General features: G+C 52.8%; 3 protein-coding genes across 8 annotated transcripts in view; 2 read left to right on the top strand and 1 right to left on the bottom strand.

Annotated features, from left to right (window-relative positions):
• Positions 1–6328, top strand: part of NET1 (neuroepithelial cell transforming 1) — a 65003-nt gene extending 58675 nt beyond the window's left edge. For all 3 annotated transcript variants that reach the window (XM_085568772.1, XM_085568771.1, XM_021531047.4), the window contains 6 exons: positions 399–495; positions 603–679; positions 1131–1388; positions 2326–2496; positions 3205–3391; positions 3553–6328. In XM_085568772.1, the coding sequence (XP_085424898.1) occupies positions 399–495; positions 603–679; positions 1131–1388; positions 2326–2496; positions 3205–3391; positions 3553–3944 (1182 nt within the window). In that variant the 3' untranslated portion in view covers positions 3945–6328. The remainder of the gene's footprint in view (positions 1–398; positions 496–602; positions 680–1130; positions 1389–2325; positions 2497–3204; positions 3392–3552) is intronic.
• A 147-nt stretch (positions 6329–6475) lies between these two features.
• On the top strand, positions 6476–13356 carry LOC110470958 (calmodulin, striated muscle). The gene is made up of 4 exons (XM_085568803.1): positions 6476–9594; positions 9652–10556; positions 12522–13057; positions 13218–13356. The coding sequence occupies exon 3, from the start codon at positions 12582–12584 to the stop codon at positions 13029–13031; it is 450 nt and encodes a 149-aa protein (XP_085424929.1). The 5' UTR covers positions 6476–9594; positions 9652–10556; positions 12522–12581; the 3' UTR covers positions 13032–13057; positions 13218–13356.
• The window catches only part of ASB13 (ankyrin repeat and SOCS box containing 13), a 34367-nt gene continuing 27616 nt past the window's right edge, over positions 13179–19929 (bottom strand). Inside the window, exons 9-10 of one of the 4 annotated variants that reach the window (XM_085568790.1) lie at positions 16521–19754; positions 13179–16266 (exon numbers count right to left, since the gene is read on the bottom strand). The gene's annotated coding sequence lies outside the window, so the exon portion shown is untranslated. Of the gene's footprint in view, positions 19755–19929 lie in introns of all 4 variants that reach the window. The other 3 variants (XM_085568791.1, XM_085568792.1, XM_085568789.1) reach the window with 3 other exon arrangements.

The raw sequence follows: 19929 nt of genomic DNA on the forward strand, positions 1-19929 counted from the left end.
AGTGGGATTTTTCCTGCAGTTGGTGACGACATTCCAAGGAATAATGAGGTTTTCTTTGCACCTGCAAACATGACGTGGGGACTTTATCAGCCCCAGAACCCCCAGTTTGAAAGCTGGCCCAGAAGGGTGACGTGAGCGCTGGGCCAGCACTGCTGTGATTGCAGCAAACCCAGCCATAAAAGGATTGTGCAGAGCTGCCTGGGGGCTCCCTCTCCCAGCTGGGAACAGTCCAGACAGGAAAATGCTTTTCATTTAAGTCTCCACACTTCACACAGAGTGAATACTCTAGCATCAAATCAGTGATACTCTTTCTGTTGCCTTCACTATTTTAACCTGATAAATCAGTTCAAATCATCAGCTTTGGGGCTGGGCACATCTGAATCTATTTTATTTGTCAGGCCTACCACGACCCCATGCTGAAACTCTCCATCATGTCTGAGGAGGAACTCACCCACATTTTTGGGGACTTGGATTCCTACATTCCTCTGCATGAAGGTAAGAGCAGCTGGGTGGTTTGTGCTCGCTAGGATTTAACCTCTCTGCTTTCTCCTGTTACTCGCTGGGGCATTGGTGCAATTCCTCTTTCCCCGTTTCCATTCCAGATTTACTGGCAAGTCTGGGAGAAGCAACGAAACCAGATGGAACAGTGGAGCAGATTGGGCCCATCCTTGTGAAGTGGGTGAGTTCAGAACTTGGAACCAACGGGCTAAAACTGAGTTTAGAGAACGTTTAAAGGCAGAAGCTGCGAAGCTCTGGGGCTTTTGTGGCCATCAGTGCAAGACTGGAAGGGAAATGCTGGCAATGCTGAAAAGAATGGGATTCTATCAGCTGGAATTGGCCCTGATTTCACCCCAGAGACTTGGAATGATTTGCTGATTTAAGGTTAAAATGTCTATATGTCCCCTGGACTCTGTCCCAGCGTGAGTCCAGGAGTGTTATCCCTGCTAATCCCAAACATTGGGAGCTTCATGGGCTCCAGGTGCTGATCCTCCTCACAAGATCCTCCCTTACCTTTTTTATTGGGAAAAACACCCCAGTGAGTGCTGTAGAACCCCACGAGTTCGCCACGTTAGTGAACTCTGCTTTTCCCACAGGGAATCTGACTCCTAAATCTCCTCTGTTCCCTGCAGTTACCCCGCCTCCATGCCTACAAAGGCTACTGCAGCAACCAGCTGGCAGCCAAAGCGCTCCTGGACCAGAAGAAGCAGGACAGGAGAGTGCAGGATTTCCTGCAGCGCTGCCTGGAGTCCCCCTTCAGCCGCAAGCTGGACCTGTGGAGCTTCCTGGACATCCCTCGGAGCCGCCTGGTCAAATACCCCCTGCTCCTCAAGGAGATCCTGAGGCACACTCCCAAAGACCATCCCGACATGCACATCCTGGAAGAAGCCGTGAGTAATGCTGCTCTGCTTCTTCTGGCCCCACGGATGTGATGTGGGAGCTTCAGAAATCTTCTTTCAGCAGTTCCCAGGGGGGTTTTGTGGAGTGGCACAGATCTGTGACAGGGAAAGTGAGGTGTGAGAACCCCAGCCTTGCTTTGGGGCCACATGTGGTGGTGAAATTCCTCCTCCAACCCGTGCTTCCAAAGAAAAACTCCGCAGGCTTTAGCTGTTGGGTCTCAAGGCAGTTTATTGCTAGTTATCTAACAGATTATGTTCTTGGACTGCGGTTATTTGATCAGCGGCCTGGGTAGAGGCACACACACCCCCTGACATCCTCTCTATCTGCTGTCTTCTTCATCTCTCTCTCCGCCCAGGGCTGCTGCTATCTTTTATAAGATATATTACGTATAACATGTTTACAATTATTCCCCAATACCTACTACCTACGTTGCCAAGTGTTTTTCTACTCTAAATCAATCTCTGAGTGCCAACATCACCAAGAACATGGAGGTGAGGAAAAAGAAGGAGGAAGAACAGGATCAGCCCACTTTCCTCCATCTTAGAACTTCTGACCCCCATGTACAAAGTGAAAACCCCCCTGTACATGCACTAAAACCCCCCTGTACAATATTAAAAAAATTTCCCCTCTACTTTGTAATTACTTATACTATACTATCTAACCTTTTGTGACTGCTTGTTCCACCTCCAAAGTTGGTAATTCATCCCATGGCTCAAACTCAAAATCACAGCTGTTTTTCAGCTATCTGCCAGGGTCTAGAATGCTTCTGACCAAGGCCTGGAACCTCTAAAAATGTCTGAGAGACATTTTGAGTTCCCACAGCTGGGATCAATCGTGGATTGCATCCTTTGGGGTCGTGAAGGAGCAGGAGCAGAGGGCACACAGGGAAGCAGTTAATCCCTCGTAATCGTTTGTTTGGGTTTTTAGATCTCCATAATCCAAGGAGTCCTCTCCGACATCAACCTGAAGAAGGGCGAGTCTGAGTGCCAGTACTACATTGACAAGCTGGAATACCTGGATGAGAAGCAGAAGGATCCGAGGATTGAAGGCAGCAAAGCTTTACTGTGCCACGGGGAGCTGAAGAACAAAAATGGACACGTAAGTCCCTCGTTTTTTACTGATTAATTCTCTAGCTTTCCCTCAGAGCAGGACTGAGAGCCTTCCCTCCTTAGGGATAGTTGGATATTGGATAAGAGAGCAAAGGAAAACCCCTTATTATTGTCAGCCTCATTCCAGGGTGTAAGGGAAAGTTTCCTGCTGACAGCTCCACAATTGCCTTTGGGAAGCTGGAAAATCATTAGCACAGAATGCCCGCGGAAAGTGCTCTCCATCCAAAGGGATTTCCTGCCGCTGTTTACTTCCCAGGAATGCTCTGACATTCCCCATGAGGAGCCCTGGCTCTTCCAAACAAAAGGGTTCCTGCAAAGGCCTGTTTGGCTTTGGGCTGGGCTGCCTGGAGTTTATCTCCCACCCGCTGCCTTTTGTCCTGGTTTCAACCTCAAATCTCCTCATCTCTTCTCTGTTGATTGGGGTTGGTTTTTTTTGGTTTGATTGGCTGTTTTCCTCCTGCATTCCATGCACACAGGAAAGATACGGCTCCTAATCATCCTGTCCCAGGCACCTTTCTAAAGATCAATAAAACAATAAAGCTGCTGATGTAATCCTGGTGTGTGCCAGACCTTGGCATTGTCACCGGAGAGCCTGAAAATTACTGTGGGTGAAACTGCAGATAAGGTGGCCTTGGATCCCACAGGACGTGTGACCTCATGGAATACAGGGTGAATGCTGGAATGTTTTCCCTTCCAGAAGCTCTACGTCTTCCTCTTCCAAGAAATCCTGGTGCTGACTCGGCCGGTGACCCGCAACGAGCGCCAGGCGTTCCAGGTGTACCGCCAGCCCATCCCTGTCCAGGAGCTGCTCCTTGAAGACCTCCAGGATGGAGATGTCAAAATGGGAGGCTCCTTCCGAGGAGCTTTTGGGAATTCTGATAAAGGTATGGGTCCAGTCAGCCAGTCCGGGGCTTGGATTAGAAAACATCTTTGTCTCCCTGCTGGATTTTTTGGGACTGGGGGAGGGTTTTGTTGGGATTTCAAACCCACCAATGGAATCCCTCAACATCAACTCGGGGCTGATCTGCTTTTCCCTCACCTGCAGCCAAAAACATCTTCCGAGTGCGTTTCCAAGATCCCAGCCCGGGCCAGTCCCACACGCTGCAGGCCAACGACGTCTTCCACAAGCAGCAGTGGGTGAACTGCATCCGCACGGCCATCGCCCCGTTCCAGAGGAACATTCCCGCCCCCGAGCTCAAGGAGCTGCCAGAGCTGAGCGAGGAGTCCGAGGAGAACAACCCCTCCGTGCCCAACATCCCGGCCCAGAAGCGCCAGTCGGGAATATCCCCGATGGAGCTGGACGAGAGCGCGGTCGAGTGCGCTTCCGTGCTGGACTCGGAGCAAGCCAAAGGGGGGAAATCCCACAGAACCTCATCCGGGCACAGAAAATCCAGGGAGAAGCAGCTCAGCGGGAAGCGGAAAGAAACGCTGGTGTAAGGCAAAAAAGGAGCCCCGGTGCCACCCTGGGGCAAAACTGTTAATTTATAAATAATTCCGTGTACATTTTTGTACCGGGAGCGCCTCCGGAGCCGCTCCGCGGATCGAATCCTGGCTTTATGTTGGAATGGCAGCTACTGGTGTGCAGTTGCTGTTGAACTGGGGTCTGTTTTTACACTTGGAATCCATGGGGGGGTTTTTCTGAAACCCCCATGGCAGATCTGAAAAGCAAATTTGGGTTCCTGGAAGTTTCCCACAGCCGTGGTAGAGGATGGAAAATAAAGTGGAATTTTGGGCAGCACTGGGGGTTTAGATGAACACTGCAAAAGTCCTTTAAAGGACTCAACACCTGAAGCCACTCTGGTGTGTGGTTATGGTAATTCCTGCAAATTTCCCAAAAGAAAAATCCTATGAAAACAGACCCCAGGTTCAACAGGTTCACCTACTGGAATCTTTGATCTCTGTGTGTCCTTTGTACATTCCTCTGTCTCACTCTTGTATCTTGACAACTATTTAATTTTTTTATTAGTTTTGTTTCGAGTTTGGGGGTTGGGATTTTGGGGGTTTTTTGTTTTGTTTTCTTTGATTGGTTGGTTGTTTTTTTGTTATTTTTGTATTTTTGTTGCTCAGACTTGGCATTCCCTTTCCAGTACTTATCCTTCGTGCTCCGAGGGGCGATGTCCCAGCTGTCCCTCACATCACCCCGGAGCGATCCACGGGCTGGGAGGAGACACTACTGAAAGAGAACTGCTTTACTCTAGGGTGTAGGAAGGTTGTAGGCACGTTGTAAAGGGTTTGGGGAGCAGTGAGTAGAGGGAGTAGCAGGGAGCAAAGGTAGATTCCGTGTTTTTGTTGCCTTTTGGAAATGAAACACTTCCCGCCGGGAAGCAGGACTTGGAGGCAACCAAGGGGTTCTTGCATGTGGTAGAAAGGTAGAGAGGAAGTGTTGGAGGTGTGAGGCGAGGAGTAGGAGTGGTTGTAAATTCTCAGGGTGGCAGCACTGCCGTCTTCTAGCGCTCCAAAGATCCAGGGAAAATCCAGGGAAAGACCCAGCTTGGGAATGACGTGGGAAGCAACGCTCTGAGCACAGCGGGGTGTCCCTGAAATCCAGGAGTGGGATCCTGCAATCCCTGTCACCCAAAATCCGGGATTGGGCACTGGGATCCTGCAATCCATGTCACCCAAAATCTGGGATTGGGCACTGGGATCCTGCAATCCCTGTGACCCAAAATCCGGGATTGGGCACTGGGATCCTGCAATCCCTGTCACCCAAAATCCAGGATTGGGCACTGGGATCCTGCAATTCCTGTGACCCAAAATCCGGGATGGGGCACTGGGATCCTGCAATTCCTGTGACCCAAAATCCGGGATGGGGCACTGGGATCCTGCAATTCCTGTGACCCAAAATCCGGGATGGGGCACTGGGATCCTGCAATTCCTGTGACCCAAAATTTGGGATTGGGCACTGGGATCCTGCAATCCATGTCACCCAAAATCTGGGATGGGGCACTGGGATCCTGCAATTCCTGTGACCCAAAATCCGGGATTGGGCACTGGGATCCTGCAATCCCTGTGACCCAAAATCCGGGATTGGGCACTGGGATCCTGCAATCCCTGTCACCTGAAATCTGGGATTGGGCACTGGGATCCTGCAATCCATGTCACCTGAAATCCAGGATTGGGCACTGGGATCCTGCAATCCATGTCACCTGAAATCTGGGATTGGGCACTGGGATCCTGCAATCCATGTCACCTGAAATCCAGGATTGGGCACTGGGATCCTGCAATCCCTTTGACCCAAAATCCAGGATGGGGCACTGGGATCCTGCAATCCATGTCACCCAAAATCCGGGATTGGGCACTGGGATCCTGCAATCCATGTCACCCAAAATCTGGGATTGGGCACTGGGATCCTGCAATCCATGTCACCCAAAATCCGGGATGGGGCACTGGGATCCTGCAATCCCTTTGACCCAAAATCCAGGATTGGGCACTGGGATCCTGCAATCCCTTTGACCCAAAATCCAGGATTGGGCACTGGGATCCTGCAATCCCTGTCACCCAAAATCCAGGATTCGGCACTGGGATCCTGCAATCCCTGTGACCTTGGAATACAGGATTGGGGAGCCATATCCTGAAATCCAAGACTGGGGAGTGAAATCCTGCAATCCCTGTCACCTGAAATCCAGGACTGGCGAGCCGTATCCCAAAATCCAGGCTGGGGGAGCTTGTTGGTGCCTCCACATCCGAGGATTGTCGTTGCCTGTCCCGTATCCGGCCGGGAGCTTCGGGAATGGGCAGAGGGTGTACATAGGCACAGAGTGTGGTTCTCTGTAAATGTTGTACAGTTTCCAGTGCCAAGTTCCATTAAATTCCTGACGGCCTCTCCTGCCTCATCCTGCCTGGGAGGGAGGGAGGGGTGTGTCCATGCTTGGGAGCAGGCTCTGGATCAAGACGGATCTCTCCAAGCCGAGGCTCCAGGAGGAACCCCCCGTCCTCCTGCCATGATTTTTCCGTGTCCAGGCAGGACAAGCTGGAATTGTGCAGCTCCAAGCCCAGTTGTTCCGCTGTGTCCAGGCAGGACACGAGCACAGCAGCCGAGGTTACGCACTCTGCTCAGTTTCTCAGGGAAAAGGGAGCAGTGGGATTCTCCTCGCCCACGGAGGAGGCTCCTCACTGAGTGACTGTTAAATCCTTGGGAAGGGGATCCTGCTGGGCTGATCCTGGCCAGGATAAACCCATCCAGTCTTCCCAGTTTTCCCAAGGAGCGCTGGGATTCTCCTCGCCCACGGAGGAGGCTCCTCACTGAGTGAATGTTAAATCCTTGGGAAGGGGATCCTGCTGGGCTGATCCTGGCCAGGATAAACCCATCCAGTTTTCCCAAGGAGTGCTGGGATTCTCGCCCACGGAGGAGGCTCCTCACTGAGTGACTGTTAAATCCTTGGGAAGGGGATCCTGCTGGGCTGATCCTGGCCAGGATAAACCCATCCAGTCTTCCCAGTTTTCCCAAAAACCTCCAGCCTGACCTTGTACGGAGTCTCCTGGCTCAGCTGCGGCTCCAGGAGGGCGATCCCGGCTCCAGGCTGGCCCCGCTCCCCCGGCAGGGAAGGAGCAGCTCGGTTTTGGGGATGGGATTTACACATTTTACAGATGGGGTGGGAGATGATGGATGCCAGGATCTCTCCCAGGGAGGGCGATCCCGGCTCCAGGCTGGCCCCGCTCCCCCGGCAGGGAAGGAGCAGCTCGGTTTTGGGGATGGGATTCACAGCTGAGCTCTGACCTCTGAAGCTGATTTGATCCAGAGGGAATTCAGCCCCTTCCGAGAAGAGAGAAGCTGGAAAAACAGCTCCTGCTGTAAAAAAGCATCAGTGAGCTGCTGGAGCCCAGGGAGAGGAAATCCCGTGGATTGTCTGCAGGGCTGAATCTGTGTCTCCTCATCCTGCAGCCGACGGCAAATCGGCCAAAAATCCTCAATTCCCTTTGGAAGTAATTCCCTTTAAATAATTCCCCACAACTCCTGCTGGTTCCTCTCCCCACTCCGTCCCTCCTGCAGGAATGTGCAGCCGTCTCAGCCCTCCCTTCTCCAGACTAAACAAGCCCTGCTCTCCTGGATTCCTCCCGTGGAATTCCATGGGATCCCAGCTCTCTCTGTGTCTGCTGAGCCAAGACCCCCCCATCCCATGGGTGTGGAACGCTGAGATACAGCAGGATAAAATTCCCAAGGGTGGAGGGGAGCCTGTGGTGACATCCCTGTGCCAGGAAGGGACAGGGAACGTGTCCGTGCCCATGGACGTGGCACCTCCGCCCTGGGTAAGCAGCTCCCGGATCCGTGTTTGCCCTGGGATCCGCCCAGCTCCGGAGTGCGGCTGCCGCCTCCAGGGTTCCCAGGTGGGACAGAGTCCTCTCCAAGAATTCCCACATCCCAATCCCAGCCCCTTCTCCACGGGGACATCCAGGATCGGGGTCCCTTCGCTCCAGCTTTAGGAGCTGCCCTTCGCTTCGCCCTCGGAGTTGGGAATCTCCATGGAAGCAAAGTCAAAACCAAACCAGCAAATCCCAAATTTTACTCCCAACAGCGCCAGAACCCTCACAGCCATTCTGGGATCGACCCCAAGCCCACCCTCCCCAAAATCCCATTTTCCACACTAAACCCCGGCGTGGTTTTTGCAGGATTTGGGGGGGTTCCTCCCCATCCCCACGGCCGCTCCTGGGATCAGTCTGGGCTCGTGCAGGGACGCGGGGCCCCACGCAGCTTTTCCTGTCGGAGCCGTTTCCCTCTCCACCTCCCAACTTTCTCTTTTTCCATGAATTCATCCCCCTCCCGCCCCCCGCCGTGGCTGCAGCTGCAAGCCCAGACACAGCTGTGCACATCTGGGCTGGTGTTGGCAGCCGAGCCGCCTCGGGAGCCTCCAGCTGGAAGCTTCTCACCTCCTGGATTGGGGAATTTTCCCCCCCCATTCCCTGTTTTTCCCCCCTCAAAGCCAGACACCGGGAGCCTCCAGCTGGAAGCTTCTCACCTCCTGGATTGGGGGAATTTTCCTCCCCCATTCCCTGTTTTTCCCCCCTCAAAGCCAGACACCGGGAGACTCCAGCTGGAAGCTTCTCACCTCCTGGATTGGGGGAATTTTCCGCCCCCATTCCCTGTTTTTCCCCCCTCAAAGCCAGACACCGGGAGCCTCCAGCTGGAAGCTTCTCACCTCCTGGATTGGGGAATTTTCCTCCCCCATTCCCTGTTTTTCCCCCCTCAAAGCCAGACACCGGGAGACTCCAGCTGGAAGCTTCTCACCTCCTGGATTGGGGGAATTTTCCCCCCTCATTCCCTGTTTTTGGCCCCCTCAAAGCCAGACACCGGAGCCTGGAAAGCTCCGAGTGAGGCTTTAACAGGACCCTCCTTCCCCAAAGCAGCAACTTTTCCAGCTCCGGGTGGAGCCATCCCGGGAAATTCCGCTGCCAAAAACGCGGCGGCGGCGGCTCCCGATCGCCGTCCTACCCCACAGCCCACCCCGAGGCTGTAAATGGGATTAGGCCCTAAATCCTGGGATTTTAGCACCGGCAGGAAGTTTTTTTGGGATGATTATCCTGATGGGTGAGGCGCAGTTAAGCACAGACAGAATCAAGGGCTGGGTTTTCACCTTGGCCTCAAAATGGATGGATCCATGGGATGGGAGATGGTGGGTGCTGGTCACAGGGACGGAAAGGAATGGGAGGAGAGGTGATGGGTGCTGGTCACGGGAATGGGATGGGATCCATGGATTTGGGGTGGGAATGGGATGGGATGAGAGGTGATGGGTGCTGGTCATGAGGATGGGATGGGATCCATGGATTTGGGGTGGGAATGGGTTGGGATGGAAGGGGATGGGTGCTGGTCACGGGAATGGGATGGGATCCATGGATTTGGGGTGGGAATGGGATGGGATGAGAGGTGATGGGTGCTGGTCATGGGAATGGGATGGGATCCATGGATTTGGGGTGGGAATGGGATGGGATGAGAGGTGATGGGTGCTGATCATGGGAATGGGATGGGATCCATGGACTTGGGATGGGTGATAAGAATGGGATGGGATCCATGGACTTGGGATGGGTGATGGGAAAGCAATGGGATGGAGGTGATGGGTGCTGGTCATGGGAATGGGAGGAGATGGGATGAGAAGTGATGGGTGCTGGTCATGGGAATGGGATGGGTGATGGGAAAGGAATGGGATGAGAGGTGATGGGTGCTGGTCATGGGAATGGGATGGGATGAGATGGAATGGGATGGGTGATGGGAATGGAATGGCATGGGATGGGATCCATGGACTGGGATGGGTGATGGGAATGGGATGAGATGGGATGGGATCCATGGCATGGGATGGGAGATGATGGATGCCAGCAATGGGTGCCGGTCACAGGGATGGGCTGGGAGATGGTGAGTGCTGGAAATGGGTGTTGGTCAGAGGAATGGGATGGGAGGTGATGGGAGCTGGTCACAGGAATGGGATGAGAAGTGATGGGTGTTGGTCACGGGGATGGGATGGGATGGGATGGGATGGGAGCTGGTCACGGGAATGGGATGAGAAGTGATGGGTGTTGGTCACGGGAATGGGATGGGAGGTGATGGGAGCTGGTCACGGGAATGGGATGGGAGGTGATGGGAGCTGGTCACGGGAATGGGATGGGAGGTGATGGGTGTTGGTCACGGGAATGGGATGGGATGGGATGGGATGGGAGGTGATGGGAGCTGGTCACGGGGATGGGATGGGAGGTGATGGGTGTTGGTCACGGGGATGGGATGGGAGGTGATGGGTGTTGGTCACGGGGATGTGCTGGGAGACGATGGGTGCCAGTCACAGGGATTTGAAGCAGCAGATTCCAGCTTTGATCCACACCAGGGGCCACCCCGGACAGCACAACCCCCCCACCCTCAGCCGGGTGGCCCAGGGCCCCCAAATCCTGAACTCCAACCCCTCTGCCACAGTTTGAACCAGCACCCGCCCCCTCCCAGGCCTCCAAACCCCGGTGATGTGTCGGGATTTGCTTCTCCCAGGCAGATCCGAGCCAGCTCCGCCTCGCCTGGGCTCTTCTTGGATTGGATCTCGTTAAAGCTGGAGCAGAGCAGCAAGTGTGGGCAATCAGGTAATTAGGGAGCAGCTCCTGCCAGGACCTCCCTCCCCCAAACCTCTCACCAGACGGGTTCCCAGCACGGCTCCCACAACTCCTCCCGGGAATTGCAGCGTTCCACGCGCCCAGAGCTTTTTCCATGGGAGGTTTTCCCCAGGAGGGCAATCCCCTCCCAGATCTGTCCCACCGTTGCTCAGGTGCTCCTCAGCTGTCCCCTGGGCTGGCTTTTGGGTTGTGCCCTTCCCTCCAAATCCCAAAGCTCCAATTCCTCACTGGGATCAACTGGGATCAACTGGTGCCGGTTTCCCTCCAAATCCCAAAGCTCCAATTCCTCACTGGGATCAACTGGGATCAACTGGTGACGGTTTCCCTCCAAATCCCAAAGCTCCAATTCCTAACTGGGATCAACTGGTGCCGGTTTCCCTCCAAATCCCAAAGCTCCAATTCCTAAATGGGATCAACTGGGATCAACTGGTGACGGTTTCCCTCCAAATCCCAAAGCTCCAATTCCTCACTGGGATCAACTGGGATCAACTGGTGCCGGTTTCCCTCCAAATCCCAAAGTTCCAATTCCTCACTGGGATCAACTGGGATCAACTGGTGCCGGTTTCCCTCCAAATCCCAAAGTTCCAATTCCTCACTGGGATCAACTGGGATCAACTGGTGACGGTTTCCCTCCAAATCCCAAAGTTCCAATTCCTCACTGGGATCAACTGGGATCAACTGGTGCCGGTTTCCCGTAGCTGAGAAAGTCAAATTATCTTCTGCCGTGGAATTTCCTGGTCCAGCAGCTCCTTGATCCGGCTGGTGACGGTCACTGGACTGTTGTGGGCACAGAGGAAAGAGGGATGGATGGATGGGATCCATGGATGGATGGGATCCACTGATGGACTCCATTAGTGGATGGGATCCATGGATGGATGGGATCCACTGATGGAATCCACAGATGGAATCCATTAGTGGATGGGATCCATGGATGGATGGATGGAATCCACTGATGGAATCCATGGATGGATGGATGGAATCCACTGATTGAATCCATTAGTGGATGGGATCCATGGATGGATGGATGGAATCCATGGATGGATGGATGGAATCCTCTGATGGAATCCATGGATGGATGGATGGAATCCACTGATTGAATCCATTAGTGGATGGGATCCATGGATGGATGGATGGAATCCACTGATGGAATCCACTGGCAGAATCCATTAGTGGATGGGAGCCATGGATGGATGGATGGATGGATGGATCAATGGAATCCACTGATGGAATCCATGGATGGATGGATGGAATCCACTGATGGATCCATGGATGGATGGATGGAATCCACTGATGGGATCCATGGATGGGTGGATGGAATCCACTGATGGATCCATGGATGGGTGGATGGAATCCATGGATGGATGGATGAATCGATGGATGGAATCCACTGATGGGATCCATGGATGGATGGATGGAATCCATGGATGGATGGATAGATGGAGAGACACCCCTCGTTTGTCACTGTCCCCTCCGCTACACCCCGAGTAAGAGATGAGTAAACCCCACCCTGCAGTGGGGAGACCCTCAGCTCAGCCCTGAGGAGCGGGGCAGGACCCGGCACGCCTGCCCTGACCCAGCCCCACGTCACCGGCCCGGATCCAGCCCGGATCCAGCCCGGAGGTGACTCAGGCAGCTCCGGAGCGCCGGGATCCGCCGGGACCTGCCCGGGGATCCTCCTCCAGCGTCCTCCCTGCGCCTGGAGGAGAGAACCTCAACCCTTTGTACAGCTCCAACCCTCTCCAAAAATTCCCTAAAACCGGGGAAATCACCTCAAAGCCCCAGCCCAATCCCCAAGTGGGGCTTTGCTGGGATCCGACCCCACGACACGCCGCCGTGGCGGCGGCGGGGCGACAGCCCGGCGCCGTTGGGTCCCTCTTCTTCGGCAGCTCCCAAACTTGGATCCATTCCCATCCCTGCCTCCTCCTCCCGACCCAGGGAGAGGCGCGGGCAGGGAGGAGGCTCCGTCTCCTCCCCGGCGCGCCGGCGGGCAGCACCATGGCCGAGCGGCTGTCGGAGGAGAAGATCGCCGAGTTCAAGGAGGCGTTCTCCCTCTTCGACCGCGACGGCGACGGCCGCATCACCACCAAGGAGCTGGGCACCGTCATGCGCTCGCTGGGCCAGAACCCCAGCGAGGCCGAGCTGCGGGACATGGTGGGCGAGGTGGACGCCGACGGCAGCGGCGCCGTCGACTTCGCCGAGTTCCTGTCGCTGATGGCCAGGAAGACGAGGGACACGGACGGCGAGGAGGAGATCCGCGAGGCGTTCCGCGTCTTCGACAAGGACGGCAACGGCTACATCAGCGCCGCCGAGCTGCGGCACGTCATGACCAACCTGGGCGAGAAGCTGACGGACGACGAGGTGGACGAGATGATCAGGGAGGCCGACTGCAACGACGACGGCCAGGTCAACTACGAGGAGTTCGTGAGGATGATGACGGAGAAGTGACGGCCACCGCCGGCTCCGTCCCGCAGGTAACTCCCCTGGGGTGCAGCATCCATGGAAAATCCCCAAAATCCCCGGATCTTAGCTCCCCCCCCCGCCCTCCTCGTGTTGGTGGTTGGAAAAATCAATTTTTGTGGTGCTTTTTTAAAATTTTTTTTTAATTTTTCCTTTATTCTTTTTCCCCCATAGGAACAGAGGTTGTGGTGGTTCTCCCCCGGCCCCTCCATCCCCTCCCACCTTCTCCACCTTGGAAAAATCCTCTTTGATCCCAGTTGGAGCGTCGCCAACGGGCGTCCGCATCAGCTGTGGGATGCGGATGGATTTGGGGTCCCCATGGGATGTCTCGTGTCTGTAGCCATTCCAGAGGCCGCTGAAAATTCCCTGAATCCAATAAAAACGTCCCCCCACATCCTGCTGGCTGCTTCACTCAGCTTCCCCTTGGGATCCCTGCCGGAAAAGATTCCCTGAAATCACCGTGCTGGCGTTCAAACCCCTCCTCATCTCCATCCTCTTCCCATCCCGTTCCATCCCTCTTCCCAAAAAAGCTGGAAAGGTGCTGGGCACCGGGATGTGGCCTTCCCCATCCCTCATCTCATCACGTTTGGGATCTGGCTCCACCCCCAGGATCTCAGGGTTCCTTTTCCCTCTTCCAAGCTGGATTTATCCCTAATCCCCATCCCGAAGCTGAGCAGAGCGGGATTCGCCTTTCCTGGCCGTAATCCCGAACTCGCCGTGCCTCAGTTTCCCCACAGCGAGGCGGGAATCCTGGGATGGGATCATTCCACAGAGGAATGGGAAGGAAAATCTCATTAATGCTCCGTTGCTAACGAGCAAACGAGGCCGAGCTGCTCCGTGGGGAATTTGGGATCTGCCGGGAATTCTCCCCCGGCCCCAGCCCATCCCCCGCGCCGGGAATTTTGGCAATCCCAGTTGTTTTCCCGGGAAAACCGGGCGGGCCCTGGCAGAGCCCAGCGCGCCCACGCTCGCTCCCAGCACCGTCTCCCTCACTCTCCCAGGATGGGAGCGGGGCAAAATCCAGCCCCAAAATCCCTCAATCCGGCAAAATCCAGCCCCAAAATCCCTAAATCCGGCAAAATCCAGCCCCAAAATCCCTCAATCCATCAAAATCCAGCCCCAAAATCCCTAAAACCAGCAAAATCCAGCCCAAAATCCCTCAATCCAGCCCAAAATCCCTCAATCCGGCAAAATCCAGCCCCAAAATCCCTAAATCCATCAAAATCCAGCCCCAAAATCCCTCAATCCATCAAAATCCAGCCCCAAAATCCCTAAAACCAGCAAAATCCAGCCCAAAATCCCTCAATCCAGCAAAATCCAGCCCCAAAATCCCTCAATCCGGCAAAATCCAGCCCCAAAATCCCTAAATCCATCAAAATCCAGCCCCAAAATCCCTCAATCCATCAAAATCCAGCCCCAAAATCCTTAAATCCGGCAAAATCCAGCCCCAAAATCCCTAAATCCAGCAAAATCCCGCCCCAAAATCCCTCAATCCATCAAAATCCAGCCCCAAAATCCTTAAATCCGGCAAAATCCAGCCCCAAAATCCCTAAATCCGGCAAAATCCAGCCCCAAAATCCCTCAATCCGGCAAAATCCAGCCCAAAATCCCTCAATCCAGCAAAATCCAGCCCCAAAATCCCTCAATCCGGCAAAATCCAGCCCCAAAATCCCTCAATCCGGCAAAATCCAGCCCCAAAATCCCTCAATCCGGCAAAATCCAGCCCCAAAATCCCTAAATCCATCAAAATCCAGCCCCAAAATCCCTCAATCCATCAAAATCCAGCCCCAAAATCCCTAAATCCATCAAAATCCAGCCCCTAAATCCCTCAATCCATCAAAATCCAGCCCCAAAATCCCTAAATCCAGCCCAAAATCCCTCAATCCGGCAAAATCCAGCCCCAAAATCCCAAAATCCAGCCCCAAAATCCCTAAATCCATCAAAATCCAGCCCCAAAATCCCTCAATCCATCAAAATCCAGCCCCAAAATCCCTAAATCCATCAAAATCCAGCCCCAAAATCCCTCAATCCAGCACAAAATCCCTAAATCCGGCAAAATCCAGCCCCTAAATCCCTAAATCCAGCCCAAAATCCCTCAATCCATCAAAATCCAGCCCCAAAATCCCTCAATCCGGCAAAATCCAGCCCCAAAATCCCTCAATCCATCAAAATCCAGCCCCAAAATCCCTCAATCCACCAAAATCCAGCCCCAAAATCCCTCAATCCGGCAAAATCCAGCCCCAAAATCCCTCAATCCGGCAAAATCCAGCCCCAAAATCCCTCAATCCGGTAAAATCCAGCCCCAAAATCCCTAAAACCAGCAAAATCCAGCCCCAAAATCCCTCAATCCGGCAAAATCCAGCCCCAAAATCCCTAAATCCTGCAAAATCCAGCCCCAAAATCCGTCAATCCGGCAAAATCCAGCCCCAAAATCCCTAAAACCAGCAAAATCCAGCCCCAAAATCCCTCAATCCGGCAAAATCCAGCCCCAAAATCCCTCAATCCAGCAAAATCCAGCCCCTAAATCCCTAAATCCAGCAAAATCCAGCCCCAAAATCCCTCAATCCAGCAAAATCCGTCCGGAAAAAATTCCAGGGTGGCGCCGAGCTGTTGGCTAAAATCAGTGGATTATTTCTCTCATGCCAGGATCCGACTCCAAACCAATCCCGATATTTTTAGGCCTGACCTTTTTTTGGTTTTTTTTGCTCCTTCTATTTTGGGGTTGTTTAATTTCCGGAGCATTTTTTCCTCTCCGCTTATCCCGGGATGGTTTTTCCTGAGGATGATCCTGAACGGGAGCCCGGATCCCATCGCGGCAGCTCCGTCAACAACAGAGAAAAGTTCATCCTCGTTTTCCCGTTTTTCCCCGAATTTGGTGTTCGGGAGAGCAGTGGGAAATTCCCACCAGCGTCCCTCGGGCTGGACACACGGATGGACAGGATGGTCCTGGTTTTTTCAGCAGGAAAAGGAGGGGATTTTCCTTCCCAAATCCAGGTTTTCATCCCCAAAATGTCCCTCTGGAGGAGAAGGAGCTGATGGAATTGCAGGATCCGGCCCGGCACATCCATGACCGATGGAATTCCATCTGGCGTTGGTTAATAATTAAATTCATTTCGGTCCAGGGGATGCACTTGGAGCCTGGGAAGTTTGGAGGAATCACCTGGAATGGACCTGGAGGATCATCCAGGGTGGGATTTGGGATAGGAATCACCTGGGATGGGACCTGGGGATCATCCCAGGTGGGATTTGGGATAGGAATGACCTGGGATGGACCTGGGGATCATCCAGGGTGGGATTTGGGATAGGAATGACCTGGGATGGACCTGGAGGATCATCCCGGGTGGGATTTGGGATAGGAATGACCTGGGATGGGTCCTGGAGGATCATCCCGGGTGGGATTTGGGATAGGAATCACCTGGGATGGACCTGGAGGATCATCCCGGGTGGGATTTGGGATAGGAATCACCTGGGATGGACCTGGGGATCATCCCAGGTGGGATTTGGAGTCGGGATAATCGGGATGGGAACACCTGGAATGGCAGAAGAGGAATCCATGGAATGGCAGGAGAGGAATCCATGGAATGGCAGAAGAGGAATCCATGGAATGGCAGGAGAGGAATCCATGGAATGGCAGAAGAGGAATCCATGGAATGGCAGGAGAGGAATCCATGGAATGGCCCATGAGGTCCCCCTGGGGTGGCTTTGGGGTGGGACACGGGGATCTCCTGGAACGGGACGTGACCGGGGGATCCCTTGGGATGTGGCTGGAGGGGAAATGCGGATCCAGCCTGTGGCAGCTCTTCCCACCTCCACCCCGGACAATCTCCCAACACTTTTCCAGGTATTTTCCAACCAAAAAAAACAAAATAAAAAATAAAAATCCACCGTTGGCTCCGGGAGCACCCAAACCCAGGGATCCAACTCTGCCCCCGTCGCTGCCCTTTCCCTGCTCACCTGGGTCTCATTTTCCCCCTAAAATGGGATTTTTAAGGGAAAAAAAGCAGCTCAGGAACCCCCCCAGCATCCCCCATCCCAAAGGACCGGAGATTTTTTTTCCCTGATCCCGTGGAATCGATCCCAAATTCTCCCCGTCCCCTTTCACTTCAGCAGCCCAAGACGTTTCCATCCCGTTTCAACAGCAAGGTTTAAAAAAAACCCAAAAAAACCAAAAACAGGAATTAAATCTGGGCAAGCAACACCGAGACCTCCCAAGGTTTTCCCGAAGGAAAAGCAGGAATTTTTTTTCCCAGTTTTCCGTGTTTTTTCCCCCTTTCCAAGCCCTCTGGATCCGTGGCTGCCTCGCCAGCGATAACTCCGAGCAAACGCGACGCGGCGCCTGGGAAACGTCTGCAGGAAAAAAGTCTGGGAAAAAAAAAAAGTCTGGAAAAACGGCTCCAGGTCGGGGCCCAAAAATCCGTTTATAAACTCGTTTTTCCAATATTTCCTTTGGAAAAAAAAGGAAGGGTTCCGTTTCCCTGCGGCGCTTCGGGAACCTGTTGCGCGGGGATTTTTCTCCTTTGGTTTTCCGCCCTCGGGTTGGTGCTGGAAGAGGGAAAAAAATCCCGTGAGAAATGGGAAAACCGCGGCAATCATCCCAAAAAATCTGTCGCGGGGGAAACGTGGGAAACATCCAGGGCCGGGCAAAAGGATGGAAAAAATCCGGGAAAAATCCGGGGCCAGCTCCAGCACTGAGGCCGAGGTTGTGCCAGATGGGGAAAAACTTCCGGAGAAAATCCCTGATTTTGGGGCTCAAGGGGTTGGGTTTCTCTCCCAATTCATATTTTTTTTTGGCATTTATCCCTCATGGAATTCAGGGGACAAGCGGGACAGGGAGGTGGGAATGAGGGGGAAAAATGGGATGAGGAGAGGGAGGTAAAGGAGGGAGCAGGAAAGAACTGGGAGAGGGGAAAATGCCACCCGGAATAAAGAAATGGTTCCGTTGCGGTTTTAAAGGGAATTTTCTCCCTGGTTTTCCCACTTTTGGGGTAATTGGTGGAAGGAGAAAAATCCCGTTTGTGGGAGAAATGGAAAAAAAAAAAACCAACGGGAGATGGGGACGAGGAAAAGTGGGAGGAAGAAACGGAGAAAAGTCGGATCAGGAGAAGGGATGAGGGGACAAGGAGGAAAATTTGGGAGGGGAAAATGGGAATGGGGAAAAATGGGATAAAAAAAGGGGATCTGAGGAAACCAGGAGATGGGGACAAGGAAAAATGGGAAAAGTGGGAGCAGGGGACCGGGAAAGGTTTGGGACGGAACAATCCTGGTGGCCTCCCCGTCCTCCATCCCATTCCCAAGGTAAATCCCAAAATAAATCAATCCCAAGGTGAATCCCAAAGTAATTCCCAAGGTAATTCCCAAAGTGAATTCCAAAGTGAATCCCAAAGTAATTCCCAAGGTAATTCCCAAGGTAATTCCCAAGGTAATTCCCAAGGTAATTTCCAAGGTAAATCCCAAAATAAATCAATCCCAAGGTAAATCCCAAGGTAATTCCCAAGGTAATTCCCAAAGTGAATTCCAAAGTGAATCCCAAAGTAATTCCCAAGGTAATTCCCAAGGTAATTCCCAAGGTAATTCCCAAGGTAATTTCCAAGGTAAATCCCAAAATAAATCAATCCCAAGGTGAATCCCAAGGTGAATTCCCAAGGTAATTCCCAAGGTGAATTCCCAAGGTAATTCCCAAGGTGAATCCCAAGGTGAATTCCCAAGGTAATTCCCAAGGTGAATTCCCAAGGTAAATCCCAAAGTAATTCCCAAGGTGAATCCCAAGGTGAATTCCCAAGGTGAATCCCAAAGTGAATTCCCAAGGTAAATCCCAAAATAAATCAATCCCAAGGTAATTCCCAAGGTAAATCCCAAAGTAAATCCCAAAGTAATTCCCAAGGTAAATCCCAAGGTGAATCCCAAGGTAATTCCCAAGGTAATTCCCAAAGTGAATTCCAAAGTGAATCCCAAAGTAATTCCCAAGGTAATTCCCAAGGTAAATCCCAAGGTAAATCCCAAAATAAATCAATCCCAAGGTAATTCCCAAGGTAATTCCCAAGATAAATCCCAAAATAAATCAATCCCAAGGTAATTCCCAAAGTGAATCCCAAGGTAAATCCCAAGGTAATTCCCAAAGTGAATCCCAAGGTAAATCCCAAGGTAATTCCCAAAGTGAATCCCAAGGTAAATCCCAAGGTAATTCCCAAGGTAATTCCCAAGGTAATTCCCAAGGTGAATTCCCAAGGTAAATCCCAAAATAAATCAATCCCAAGGTAATTCCCAAGGTAATTCCCAAGATAAATCCCAAAATAAATCAATCCCAAGGTGAAATCCCAAGGTAATTCCCAAGGTGAATCCCAAGGTAAATCCCAAGGTAATTCCCAAGGTAATTCCCAAGGTAATTCCCAAGGTAATTCCCAAGGTAAATCCCAAAATAAATCAATCCCAAGGTAATTCCCAAGGTAATTCCCAAGGTAATTCCCAAGGTAATTCCCAAGGTGAATCCCAAAATAAATCAATCCCAAGGTAATTCCCAAGGTAATTCCCAAGGTAATTCCCAAGGTAATTCCCAATCCTCCGCTGCCTCCACATTCCGCAGGCTGCTCCCCGCTCCCGCTGCCCGGGCCTTTTCCAAACTCCCAATTCCCAAATATTCCGAGAGCGTGAAAGGCGCAAATCCAGGCAGGGAATTCCGGCAGCGCAGGATGGGCGGGAGCGGCTGGAATTCAGCTGGAAAAGGAATTTGGAGATTCGGGAAAAATCCCAAATCCCGCACGTCCCATTGGGGGAATTCCAGCGCAGAACCTCCCCATCCCAAAATTCCTGAGAAAATCGGGAATTCCCGCGGGGCTTGAGCGCAACCGGAGCCTTTTTCCAGCCCCCCCTGGAGCTGCCGGGAATTTTT

Source organism: Lonchura striata, chromosome 1A, assembly GCF_050655825.1.
Source record: "Lonchura striata isolate lonStrDom1 chromosome 1A, ASM5065582v1, whole genome shotgun sequence".
Classification (NCBI taxonomy): domain Eukaryota; kingdom Metazoa; phylum Chordata; class Aves; order Passeriformes; family Estrildidae; genus Lonchura; species Lonchura striata.